Below are 13,636 nucleotides of genomic sequence, written 5' to 3' on the forward strand. Positions count from 1 at the left end.
GAATTAAAAAAAAAAAGGATTCCCAGGGTGGGGGGTGGGGAATATTTTGGCAGGGGTTTTCTTGGCAGTGCTGTGGTGAAAGAGGAGCTGTACAAAGCCAGGTCGAATGTGCCTCCAGCTCCACACCAGCCCTTTCCTGGGAAAAAAAATGGCATGAGGCAGAGTGGGCTGAGAAAGGTTAGAAATATAAAAATTCTCCTGATGGAAATCCAAAGGTTTTAAAAAAATACAGTATTTGAAAATGGAGCCACTAAACGGACTGCCTCATGCATCTCCCAGATCCATCCTGATGTCCAGAAACACCTCCTGAATGAATTGTCCCTGTAGAAAAATATATACACACGCCTCTCTCTTCTTATTAGAATCCTTAATTTGACCTGAAACACTAGTGAAACCCACAGCTCTGCTCACGCTTGGCTCTGCTTTTGCACCCAGATTAGTGCTACACGCACACACAACCCCACTCCGGGGGTTTGCTGTTCGTGTGGCTGAATCATCCCCCTTTCAAAAAAAGCCTGGGTGCGTCAGGCCAGTATCCCCAATTCAGGCAGAGAAAAACCCTTACCAAGTTTATCTAATGAGCTCTATATATATGTATTTAAAAAATCAAAGCAGCAATGCAAACTCAACACATCTGAAAAAAGAAAACTCCACCCTGGGCTTTCCCCCCTCCTCCTGCTGGCTGGGCCCTGCGGGCAGCAGGTGCAGGCAAGCGCTGCCCACGGGCACTGGGGACATCCCCGGGCAGGGGCAGGAGGCTGGATGGACCATCCCCACGTGCTCCGTTGTTTGGCACGGCCGAGGCTCGGTGTAGGCTTGGCACAGGAGAGCGGACCACGGTTGGAACCGCGGCCCCAAGGTGAGAAATTGTCCAGCTACTGGGGGGGCCACCGCAGGCAGGAGTGATCGGCACCGCGGTGCAGCCGGGACCCCAAACAGCAGCAAGTGTCAAAGAGGGGAAGAGAAAAACCAGCAGCGGGGATGCCAGATCCTGTGGAGTCCTATTTACACAGCGCCGGACCCCGACAAGTCCAGCTTCTTGTGGGAAGAGTGGCCTGAAAAGCAGGTGACATAAAAAACCCACAACACAACGCACCTCCCCGGGCAGAGGGCCCATGGCTCTCACTCTTGCGAGGCAAAAAAATGGACCTCTGGGGAGAAAGAAAAGGTTTGGCAGTCGGGAGAGCTGTGGCAGACAGGAGTCTCCCCGTTGCTGGAGTAAAAAACCAGCCAAGAAGGATGGATAGGGGGTGGGTCGGATGGGTTTTTTTGGGGGAGAAAAGTAGTGTGAGGGGTTGTTTTTTTATTTTTTTTTTTTGCATTTAAAAGTGCTGTGACACCTTGGCTCTGTTGCAGGCCAGGTGCTGTGGCACATGCGTTTGGAGTATTGCTGCTTTGGAGGAGAGTCCCTGGGCTCTAGGAGCATGGGAGGTGCTGCTTGAGGATCTGTCTTGTCTGGGGAGCTATTCTGTCCGGGAAGCGGATTTTGAACTCCACGATCAAGTCTCCTCGCTGGCTGGGGGCCTTGGGGAAGGGCAGCCCCTCCCCACGTAGTCTCTTCACTGTCCCTGGCTTGATGATGTCGTTGCAGGGAAGCGGGATCACCCGTCCATCGATGGTGGGAATGTTCACAGTGCAGCCGCACAAGGCCTGGGGAAGGAAGAAGGAACAGGCCATCAGATGGGGCTGATACCCCAAAGCATCCTGACAGCCACACCCTTGTCTCCCCACTGGCTGCTCTCCCAGTTGAACTGCCCAGCTCCCTCTGGGTGCTGCCCAAGAGCATTGGGTGATGCTCACCAGTGCAAGCACAGCTCTCTGCTGGCACCAGCCTGGTCCAACCACCATGAACTGGGCTGCAGGAGCCGTGTAGGAGAGGGGTGCCCCAGGAGAGGGGTGCCCCAGCTCTCATCGGGGGAAGGACTCCCCTCCCCACCTGCTGGGCTGCCCAGAAGGCACCACCAGCAAGAGCCCAGCCACCCACAGCAACAACGCAGGCTAAATTTAGCTCCTTTCCAGCCCTGTCGCCCAGCCTCAGGCAGCCGAAAATCCAGCTGAGATCATGGGATGCTGCCACAGCCCATCAGCTGTCACCCTCCAGAGCACGGCAGCTTTGCCCGGTGCTTGGGGTTATCTATAGCACAGTCCATGTCCCATGTCCCATCCCTGCCACCGACAGTCCCCACAAGGCTACGCCAGCATGGCACAATGGTGTGGCCATGGCACTGAGCTTCCCTGGGAGCTGGGGTGCTGGAGGGGCTGGTTCCCATCTCCTATCCCACTGCACAGCCAGGAGCTGGTGTGGGGGTGCCACCCCGCTGCACCCCAGCCCCCAGCAGCAGCCGCACACTGGCCTGCATTGGCAAGCCACGTGATGCAGGAATGCAGCAAGAAAATCCTTGTGTCCTTAAATAACTCAGACAGCTCTGTCGTACATGTGGGCAGGATCGTCTCCAGGCTTTCAGCAAGAGCTGAGCGAGAGGACTGCGGAACGATGCTTCTGGAAGGGGGTGGGGGCTGGGGGCTTGCTGAGCTACAGCCTCGAGCTTCCATGTGGGGGCTGGCACAGGTTTGTCCCTCTGAACTGGGTCCTGGGGGTCCCAGCCCTCCCAAAACACCCTGCAAGGGGAGCAGAGAAAGATGCAATTGCTGTTTCCGGGGTAGGTGGGGGAATGTTCTGCGTTCCCCCCAGCCAGGAAAAGCCTCCAAAGGCAGAGTAGCAACAGGAACCAGGAGAAACATCTCATGCTGGCCACTGGCTCTGAGATGATGGATGGGGCTTCTGCAAGCAGAACCAAGGCTTTGAACTAGAGGCTTTGCAGTGGGATCTGTGCCAGAGCTGGTTCAGGGTCTCTGCTGAGCAGAGAACAGGGGAGAAGGTCCTATCTCCTTTGCATGGCCCATCTGCACGGGCCCCCTCCTGGAGAGGGTGTCCTCCAGGGATGAAGTCTTCAGCCTGGAGGATACCATCACCAGTTCTGTGTGAGCAGCAGGTGCTTGGCTGATCTCCAGCAGGCTGAGGAGAAAACAAAGGACAATCTCCCCACATCAAGGAGTTTGTGCTGTGCATTCAGGCAAGGATGCCAAAGCCCTCCGGCTCGCTGGTGCCCAGTGCAGTGTGCCATGGCTGCAAGTGCCCACGCGTGCCAAGAAAGGACACCTCCAGCCACTAAACAGAAAGGAGAACAAGAAGTCCCTGCAGGAACACGTGGATGGGGAAAGCAGGCAGAGATGTGAGCAGAAGCGGGCGGTAACAGCGAAGGCAGACAGGATCTTAATGTTTCCTTCCCAGAGCCAAGACGCAAGAATCCGAGGCGATCGCTCCTCCGCCTTATGTCCCTGTTTTTCATTCTTCTTGCTCAACTTTGCTGGCATTTGGGAAAACGGTTGCTGAAGTAACACCAGTAACCGTGGGAGCTACCCCGCATCCTAGAAAGAGGCTTGGTTTATCCCTGGGGATGAAATCACCCTGGGTTTGTGCACTGTGCTGCGCGAGCAGAGCTTTATCTAGGTCACCGCGGGTCCTCCTCCGCTCCGGGGAGGGCGTCGCCACCGGCCGCGTCCCAGCCGGGATGAGCCCAGGCGCGGATGCTTCGAGGAAGGTGACGCCAGGTAAAGGATGCAAAGCGGGATGCTGCCGAGGGCGGGCATTAGGCAGCAGCCAGGAGGGCAGGACGCCCTGCCGGCAGCGCTGCCTCCCGGCAGAGGCAGCTGCTGGTGGAGTTGTGCCTCCTCCCTCCCGCAGCTCCCTGATGTGGCACGCGCCTCTGATTTTTGGAAGGAAGACAATGAATCCCTGGAAAAGCACTCCTACATCTATGATTCCGCAGCAGACAGGTGGCAAAATGCCTGCACTGCCCTGGCCAGGCACCCAGCAGGGCCCTCCAGTACCCATCACCTGCCAGCTTTCCTCATGGTACCGTGTTCTCTCATGGCAACACAGAGACTAAAACTCAGGCTAGAAGAGGCAGCCTGGGAAGGCAGAAGGTGCAAGGAGAGACCTAAGGCTACAGCCAAAGGCTGAGGAGATGGAGAAGTTGTGCTCTGTCACATACTGAGGTGGTAGCATACAGAATTGGAGAGCTCCCAGCATCTGCTCGTGCTCCAGAGCACTTAAGGAACTTCTTTTCCTGGAAGACAAATGCAGCAGAATATCACACTGCCCTGGCAAGCAGCAGGCTGGGGAAGACAGCCAGACCAGCAGCTCCATGAGGATGCCCAGCCTGTTGGGCTTATGCTGGGGGAGGTCAGAGACCAGAAATTCCAGCTGAAAGAGATAAGGAATTTGCCTGGACCATCAATTTTCTGCTTTGTGTCTGCATTGTGCAATCCCCCTGCCAGCATGCAGGCCTTGCTCATGGACCTTACAGGTGTCCAACACTTCTGGTGCACTTCTCTAGCCCATTTCTCCAGTTACTGCTAAAAGCCAACTCCAGGCAGGAGTCCCTCCAGCCTGATTAGTGCACAAACTTGCGCTAACATGGTCTGGGCACCAGCACAGCCAGGTCAGGGTTAACTTTATAGCTAAAAGGAATGAACAGAAGGAATATCTGAGATATGGCATGCACTGCTCCATAAATAAGGCAGTCTCTCCTGAGTATTTCTGGATTGGCCAGGAGAACCAGCTACTGCAGGAATAAACCTCTGTACTTTGCACTGTGAGGGAAATCCCTGAGTTTGCAAGTTAAGTGGAGCTGAGTTTGCTTCAGGAGTGCCCAGCTCTGCCTGGCCCACGTGCTTTTTGCCCCCAGTACACCCGGTCACAGCCGGAGCTGGGATGCAGAGCCATCACAGAGCTCTCCTGACTTCCTGGCACACTTCACAAGATCACGTTTTCCTACCTCAGGTCTGGCCCATTGAGCTTATTTCTATTCAATGCATTTGAGAACATAAATCTGCCTTCAGGAAGGAAAAAAAAAATCAGCTCATTAAGAAGACAGACAGCGTCTACCGTCTGAAAGGAACAGCAAATGGCAGCTGCCAAAAATGTCAACGTTAAATGCAGCTGCCAGCTGGGATTTATTAAAAGGTAGTTTTACAGCAGCAGTGGCGAACGGCACATCTTGTACTGAGGTAATCTTCCCTTTCCTCTCCCACCTTCGTGCAGATTGCTGGATGATCTGATGCATCCAACCAGCCCTGCCGTGACCTCCAGGACTGGCAGCCTGGAAGTGTTGAGTTTTACTCATTGCCTAGGTATTTAATTTGTTTGGTTGCTTATCTAGGAAAGCCAGAATCAAGGAAACAGCTAAAGCACTACTCAGGGAGGGTAAGTGATCACTTTCCTCCACATAATCCTGCTCTTTGCTCATGAGAAGAGGCACCTGGTGCAACCCTACGCAGTAACTAAGCCACAGCAGGCTCAGCTACAGGAAAAGCAGGAATCAGACTGATGCCACCCAACCTGGGTTCTCCCTTGTTCCTACAGAGGATGTGCCCTTTGTTCCACATGTGAATACCCTATGCTAAAATCGAAAAACAAGACACATGGAGAAGGAAAAACACGGATAAAATGAGCCACCTGAATTGGCCCAAGAAGTGAGGTGTCTTCAGCAGGGACTGCAGCATCAGTGTCCCACACCCAGCATGAAGTCAAGTGCCTCCAAAGCCAAGACCAAGTTGGCCTCTCAGCTCCTTTCTTATGACCTACCTGGTCTTTCCTATCCAGAGCAGGAGAAGGACTGCCTCCCATCTTAGCCCCAAAGGCCATGAACCACTGCCACCTCGCACCCCATGGGATTTACCACCCGTACTCACCTCTTTAAGACTGATGTTTGCCGTGTAGATCACGTTTGTCCCGTCCCTCTTGAAGTGCGAGTGAGGCTTGTCCTTGAGGATGAAGACGATGTCTGCAGGGATGTTGTCTGGAGTGGCATCCCCTTCCTTGGGGAATGTGATTTTGGTTCCCTCCTTCCAGCCCCGTTTGATGACAATGTTTAGGATCTTGTCCTCAGTCCGCATGGTCCGGCCATCAGCGTTGAGCCTTCTGCGAGTGATCTTCATTCTCTTGGTGGATCCGTGGTAGATCTCTTCCAGGGACACCTTGAGCTCGTGGATGACAGGTGGGTCTTGGACCTTCCTCCGTGTGTGCAGGGACTCCTGGTGCCGCCGGTGAACCCCGTTAATGCCGTTGAAGCCAAACCGGCCAAAGGCACTGAAAGGGTCGTCGTCATCATCCATATCCATGTCTTCCTGGTCAAAGCCATTGAACATCCGGGAGCGGCTGCTGGCGAAGAAGATGTCGAAAGGGTTGGAGCCTCCGAAGAAGGATGCGAAGGTGGCATGGGGGTCTCCATGGAAGGTGTAGTGGAAGGTGTTCCCTGAGCCACCTGAAGAGCCACCTCCAGTTTTGAGACCTGGAAGAGAAGGGGGAAGAGAAAACATGAATGCTCCCTGTGGGGGAATGGTCTGCAAGTCCTGCACTGCCCAGGTGGGAGAATGGCCTCTGCCTCCTCCTTCCACCCTCTCCTGGGTGTGCAGATCACCTCCAGCTCAACCACTGTGAAGGCACCATCTCCACCCATGACTCACAGTCCCACTCCTACACCCTGCAAGCTCAGAACCCATTCAGGCTTCATTCCCTCTATCCCCACTGAAGGACCTCTTTGATTCTTTCCACCCTATTCACCTAATTTTAATTTAAAACCTACCCTGATCAGCCCATCTCCATTTTTCCCCATGAGCAGGCTCCTTCCTGCCCCCTTAGCCTTGTCTCTGAGACTGGATATTAGGAAAAATTTCTTCACAGAAAAGTTGGTCAGGAACAGGCTGCCTAGGGAAGTGATAGAGTCAACATTCTTGGAAGTGCTCAATGATAGAGTCATCATTCTTGGAAGTGCTCAAAAGGTGTGTGGATGTGGCACTTTAGGATGTGGCTTAATGATTAACATGGCAGTGCTTCATTAAATGATCTTAGAGATCTTCTCCACCCTCAATGATTCTACAGGCAGGTGGAGGTGAGCAGACCTCTGGCATGCAGCTCCCTGCACATTGGCTGTATAAAATGCCAGGTAAGCTCCAGGTTTGAATCATTTGGCAACTTTTCCCATGGGAAACTCCCCTGCCAGGTCCCAGGCTGAGCCTGACGTCACTGCAACTCATCCCAAGTCCCAAGGAGTCAAGGCACATGACAAATGCCCCCCAAAGAGGTCACACATGCTCTGCAACGCTATTTTTGATCAGCAGGGTTGGGAAGGGTTAAGCCAAGCCTAGCTCAGGGACTATTTTCAGGGCACACCAGTGACAGTGAAGGACTATTTCTGACAGGCTGTCCTTTGTCCCAACCCCCCACGCCCTTTCCACAGCAGGGCAAGTGTAGGAGTCCCTTCTGAGTGCTGAAGTCAGTATTCTGGGTGGGTTGAAGGGGCTTTCCCACTTCACCTTGCCAACACAGCATGTGGGACCCTGAAGCTCCTCAAAATGCTGATCTTCAGTGCCCCAAAAAGAAAGGGAAACAAAATGTGTGGGGAAGGTCATGGAACATGAGAGGTTCAACAATGGTGGGGGCATGGGGGAAGATGGTCTTTAACTTGATGGGGCAGTGAGGGAGCTCTTACCCTCTTCCTTAATTCACTCTTATTTTAGATGCCTGCAGGCGACAGGGATTTTGCCAAATCCCCAGTGAGCCCCACTCCTAATAGACTGTACAGCCAGGAGGTTTCACCTTTAATCCCATGACGCCAGCCTGAGCAGGGTCTGATTTCACTGAGGCCTCCCGGGAAAAGCTGGTTTCCCACTTGAGAGAGTCTCTTCTCATTTTACAGGGCAGCAAATCACTGTGCCCGTGCATCCATCACAGCCCTGACATAACTAACGGGTCAACAATTAACCCACTGCTGCTTAATCCTGCCGGTGGCTTGTTGAGGGGATGCACCTGCCTGAGAGAGGAGCTGTCTCTTCCACCCAGCAGCCTGCTCCTGCCAGACCTCCTGCTCTTTTAAGCACCCAAGCCCTGGGCTGATTAATGCAGATGCTATTCAGCACTCTCCTCGAATGGGGTTGCACTCTTCCATCATCGACTAATAAGGCCGCCTGCGTTGGAGCGGCTCTCCTCCTCCTCCTCCTCCTCCATGCCAACCACCAGACAACAGCAGCCACTTGGTTTCAAAACAAGGGCCTATTACTTAAATTGGGAAAAGCTTTGAATCCTGTAGGTCAGCCTGTACCAGGGAGGACAGTGGGACCAGTGCCCAAGTGCAGGGGGAACGTGGGCAGAAGCAGTACGTCTCTGCTCTGTTATTTAGGTCATTTCAAGAGCTGCTAACAAATTACCCCAGATATGACCCAGGAGGTGAGCTCCTTCCATTTCTCATCAGGCACCCACAGTTTTGGGGCAGAGGGCAGGGGGAGCCCAGCCACGCCATGAAGCAAAGTGACAAATTGCTGGAAAAGTGAAGCAGCCTGGGGAGGATTAGGATGAGAGGTGATTTCTGACACCTGTGGAGCCTTCACTCTGATTCTTTAGCAACCAGTCCCATTTCAGGAGTAGGCATGAAACACCTCTCTGTGAAAACCCTCCCTCACCTCTAAAACTGATTTGGACCCCACATTCCTGCCTCCCAGTGGGCAGTGCTTATTCCCTTACCTTCCTCCCCATACTGGTCGTACACGGCTCGTTTCTTGGGGTCACTCAGGACGTCATAAGCCTCTGCAATCTCCTTGAACTTCTCCTCAGCATTGGGGTCTTTATTCTTATCGGGGTGATATTTCAGGGCCATTTTCCGATAGGCCTTCTTGATTTCATCTTCATTGGCACCGCTCTGGATGCCCAAAATCTTGTAATAGTCCTTCCCCATGACGGCGACGCTGCCGGGAGCCGAGTACTTATTCCTGAAAGGAGAAAGACAGCTCTTCGTAAGCTGAGTTTCACACAGGGGCAGCTGGGGACGGGACTGGCACACACTTATCGCGGAGGCGATGCTCCCTGTGTCCCACGGGCCAGCAGCACCAGAGCCAGCTCAAGTCCACGCTTCCCAACAGAGGTCAGAGCCCCGGCGCCAGAATGTATCCCAGCTCTGGTTTTATCCCGCTGAGCCCCACGGCTGGGATGGACAGACTCATCTCTGAGGCTGACAGGGAGAGAGAGCTCAAGTCGGGGCACGACGCTATTATAGGGGCCACGCCACTGCTAACGTCAGGCCAGGACCACGTCCCTGTCCGTCCCCCCCCGGCTGAGTCAGGAGGGCTGAGCTATGTCCAAATGTAGCCGCCAGCCTGTGCCCACCCCCTTGCCTGCTTCTCTCCCAGCTGGGGACCTGAGACCCAAGTCAGGGTGATGACAGCAGGTTTTGGAGGCTGAAAGCAGTGGCAGGGACCAAGTTGTGCCTTCACCTTAAAGGAACTTCAAACATTTTGTTCCTGAAAGCAATTGGCATTCAGCTGGAGATAAGCGCCTCCGGCTGTCAGAGCCATAATTTGTATTTAGCGGAGAGAGAACGGAGCCGTTAGACAGAAACATCTTGTGATGGTGGGAGGGCTTTTTTCTTTTTCTGTTTAAAAAAAAAACCCAACACTTTCTAGCCTGACTTGCACTCCCCGAGAGCCTCCAACTGGATCTTGCAGTGAGCCAGGAGCTCAGGGCTCACTCGCTGCATCGCGCGGGGGCTGAGGCCGTGCCCATGCCTATACTAAGGCATGGAAAACCCGGTGGCCGTAATTCATCCCCCAGTCACGGCTGGAGTCACAGCCACCCAGGGAGCAGCCATGGGAGGTGGCAGGGCTGCACCTCCAGGCAAAAGCTAACAAGTCCCATGCGTCTCCATGAATCTTTCCCACTGCTCCTTGACTTTCGGTTATGTGACAGCAAACACTTGACACCCTGAACAGCAGGGTCTGGCCTGGCCCCTCTCACACTGAGTGCTGACCCTGCTTCTCCCAGGTGCTGCCCTTGCAGACCTGCACTCCCACTGCCCACATCCTGCTCCCTCCACAGTCCAGGTTTCACCCTGTACTTGCTCCAAACACACCTGAGCCACCTCCACCCACTATGCCCCTCCAGCAGATGGATTTTGGCATGGGGTGTGAGCCTTGGCCCTTTTCTTCACCATCATACAAGCCACCAGATGTTCTCCCCATCCTTACTCCATCCATGAGCTGCCACTGGAGGTCACACAGGTCAGTCAAGGGTGACTGTGCTCCCCTAAGATCCATGCTTGGGTGCTACTCTAAGAGTCTGGCAGCCACACCAAGCATCCAACACTTGCCTTGGGCCATGCCTTGGGCAATGACCAGCTACAGGACCTTGGAAATTGGTCCCACATTTGGCCACATCTATCCAAACCACCGACTTCTGCTCTCTTTTCCTCCAGCCACATAGGAGAAGCTTTGCTGCACATGGGGAGTGGGGCTAAGGCACTCCTAAAGACACAGTGAGGGGAGATGGGGGCATCTGCAAACACTGTTCAACAGCTCAGGAGGCACAGAAGAAGTAGGAGGAGGTCCCTGGGGGCATAAAGAGCATCTGACAGCGTCTCCTGTGGCAGCTCCCGGATGCCAGCACATTTCTATACCAGCTCCTGCATGCAGAGATGCCAGCAGCACCCAGCCCACGCAGGTGCTGGGGGATGCTCTGCCCCCAGCCCACACCCACCTCCCCATTTACCCTCCCTAAGTGGCGGGGAAGCTGCAGGAGACCCTGGGGTGAGCAACCAGCAGGAAAACTAAGAACTATGAACTATCCTGTCCACCCTCCACACCAAGGGTCACTCCAACAGCCCACCTCCCCACAGCAGCCTCCAGTGGAGGGCAGGGGCTCTCTGAGACTAGTACTGAGATGACAATTTGGCCCTGTCTGGATGTTGCCAACCCTCCCACAGCGAGAGCAAACCAAGCAGTGCTAAAGATAACCCCATCACACCCCAGCTCCTGCAACACAGAGCTGACAAACCTTCAACTGCCACTGCCCAGAGAGCACAGAGTCTGGCTCTGACCCCATGCAGCCCAACCTGACAGCACCACTGGGACACCCTCATCTGGCCAAAACCCCACAGCGCTTCCCACGAAAACACATCCCAAAAATGCAAAATGCTGTCGCCACACACAAGATCTCTGTTCTTGCCCACCGAGAGGTCTTTGGCCAGGGTGGGGATGCCTGATGAGGATCTCTGAGCTGACCAAGGACCCCTTTGTCTGGCGGGGCATGGGGAAGAGAATCTCTGTACCGAAATGCCTCCCGGTGCCGCGGTTTACCGTGCCACACAGGACCAGGTGCCGGTGGGTGACCCGGTGGGTTAAGGCACACTCCCGAGGCTCAGCTCACATGCACAATGGTGGTAAAACACGACTCTGTCCCCGCAGAGCCTCCCTCCTTCCCTCCCACCTCTCTGGGATCAGCTGCGCCTTGCCACTGATCCTCTCCCCCTTCTGCTCAGTCATCCTCTCCTGACTTCCCATTTAACCCCCTCGGGAGCGGCGGGGGGGGGGGGGTTTCAGGCTGTCAAAGGCATTCCGGTATCACCCGTGCAAATCAGATGCCCCCAGATAAGCCACGGCCACTCTGCCTTGGTTAAAACCACAGGCATTCCCCTGCCCTGCCGAGCCAGCCCAGCCTCCATCCTCCTCTTGCAACCACACCAAAAGAAAAAAAAATAATTAAATAAAGAATAAATCTTTGTGCCGGCCCCGCACATGACATCAGCCTGAGCAACCGCTGGGCTAGCGCGCCAGCTGAATAGCGATCGTTTGACATAATCCCGCTGCTCGGCAGTCATCTAAGGGAACAAACCCACCCTGGCAACGGCACAAGATTTTTTTGTTGTTCCATCTCGAGGTGCAAGGTCACCGCGGGATGCCAGGCTCAGGCACTGATGGTTTAACGAGGACACAAGGTCGAGAGGCGGAAACCCACTTACCGAAACTTTACGAACACATTCATAGTCCAAGCTGTCATTTTTAAAGGCTCTAGTTTTATTTTAAACATCGCGGCTGTCCGCAGGCGGCGGCAGGTGCTGCGTGCCCGGCCGGGAGGCACCGGAGGGCGGGAGGAGGGCGGCGGGGCAGAAGGCGCTGGCTCGTGCCGGGGATGCCGCCGCCGCCAAGGGATGCTCTGCTGGCGAGTCCCCCCCTCCGCCTCCTCCGGCACACCCAAAGGGCAGCTCTTCGCCAGCCCGGCAGCCGTGGTGGGCTCTGACCTCGCTCCCAGGATGGCTCCGAAAGGGCTCCTCCGGTCGACGCGGTGCCGCCGGGGAGCTGCCGTCCTTTGTGCGCTTGCCAGCCGCGCACGGAGAGACCCTTCAATGGAGTCACTCGCCGTGCCGTAATTTTCCTTTTAATTGGTTTCTTGACGCTTTCTCGTTAAACCGACAGATTAAGACACTTCTGCTTAACCCGTCAGTTCCAGCGTTCCTCTTCTCCGCTGCCACAAGGCACCCAGCCGCCTGGTACCGTCACGTCCCCCACGCAGCCCCCTCCAAGGAGCGCAGGGAGCGCAGCCAGGAGCCCCCCGGTGTCCCCAGAAACGACTCTGCTGACGCCCAGGGCTGAGCACCCGCCAGGCGAATCGGGTAGGGAGAAAAGTAGGGCGGCGTTGATATGGAAAAAAGTCACGTTAACCAATGTGCACCTCCCCAGCTTTTCCCGTTCGGATGCATGGGGGTCCCTGTGTCCCCCTCACCGGTGCCCGGCACCGGTGCCCCGGCAGAAGGGATCCGAGTGCCGCATTCCCGCCCGGCGTCCGGGGCTCCCCGTGGCGGCAGGGCAGCGGGACGGGGACGGTGCGTCCCCCGAGCCCACGGCGCAAAACCTACTTCTGAGAAGTCACCTTCAGGCACGCCAAGGAAAGCTAATGCCACCGCGTCCCCCTCGTCTGTCACCGTCACTCGCAGGCCACGGAGAGCATCCTCTCCAGAAGCTCTACACCGAAACTAGGCAGCCGAACTGGGGATATCACCAGGTAGCTCCTGCATCCCACCCGCGGCAAGCGAAGCAGCCGGGCGGGCGACAGCCCCATCCCGCCGTGTCCCCAGGGGCCGGAGTCCCGGCGGGCTCCGAGCCGGGTGGCTCCGGCGAGGCGCGGCTGCCGAGGCAGCGCATACCTCTCGGCGCGGCTCCAGAAGAGCAGGATTGCCGGCATGGTAGCGTATCCCGGGCTCAGTCAGGGAGCTGCTGGGGATCTTGTCGCGCCGGGGCAGGCACAGCCACCCGTGCCCGTGCTGGATGGCAGTCTCAGGCAACCAGGCAGCAATGTCATGACTACCCGCAATGAATCATCCCCTCCCCGAGCCCCCACACGCACCGCCCGCCTCCCCCTCCCCACCGACAGCCCCACTGGGGTGCCGGCACCTGCGTGGGGACGGGGTTAACCCTCCCCTCGCTGCCTCTGCCAGCACAGCCCCCGCTGCCAGCCCCGCCGGCGGCCGCCTCCTGCGTGGGCACGGACCAGGACCCCCGCTCACAATTTCCCCAGAGAGCGTCCCGTATCTCCACAGCCGCAGGAGTGCTGTCTCCTGCGTGGGGATGGTGTCAAGTACCACCTGCCATCACCCCCGACAGGGTCCCCCATTTTCCAGACCTATCTGGTGCTGGCTCTTGGGTGGAGATGGGGTCAAGCCCCTCACAGTGTCTCCCCAAGGAGGTTCCCCTCTTTCCAGCCACACCTGGCTGCTCACAGTTGAGTGGAGATAGGGTCAAGCCCCCCATG

The 13,636-nt window shown here is 55.9% G+C and overlaps 1 protein-coding gene across 1 annotated transcript; it reads right to left on the reverse strand.

The window, feature by feature from the left end:
- Positions 1-9,177, reverse strand: DNAJB5 (DnaJ heat shock protein family (Hsp40) member B5). The gene is made up of 4 exons (XM_039700718.1): positions 8,903-9,177; positions 8,585-8,829; positions 5,758-6,356; positions 1-1,650 (listed from the first exon to the last, which is right to left on the reverse strand). Exons 2-4 carry the CDS (start codon positions 8,793-8,795, stop codon positions 1,417-1,419), a joined length of 1,044 nt encoding a protein of 347 aa, XP_039556652.1. The 5' UTR covers positions 8,796-8,829; positions 8,903-9,177; the 3' UTR covers positions 1-1,416.
- Positions 9,178-13,636: the final 4,459 nt, after the last annotated feature.

Source organism: Passer montanus, unplaced genomic scaffold, assembly GCF_014805655.1.
Source record: "Passer montanus isolate IOZ18808 unplaced genomic scaffold, ASM1480565v1 scaffold143, whole genome shotgun sequence".
NCBI lineage: Eukaryota > Metazoa > Chordata > Aves > Passeriformes > Passeridae > Passer > Passer montanus.

Excerpts from the sequence above, each read along its gene's own strand:
- DNAJB5 (XM_039700718.1), bottom strand. The coding sequence starts at position 8,795 with ATGGGGAAGGACTATTACAAGATTTTGGGCATCCAGAGCGGTGCCAAT. Across the intron at positions 6,357-8,584 it reads CGACCAGTATGGGGAGGAAG|GTCTCAAAACTGGAGGTGGC; the intron begins GTAAGGGAATAA and ends CTTCTCTTCCAG. Across the intron at positions 1,651-5,757 it reads CAAACATCAGTCTTAAAGAG|GCCTTGTGCGGCTGCACTGT; the intron begins GTGAGTACGGGT and ends TTCCTTCCCCAG.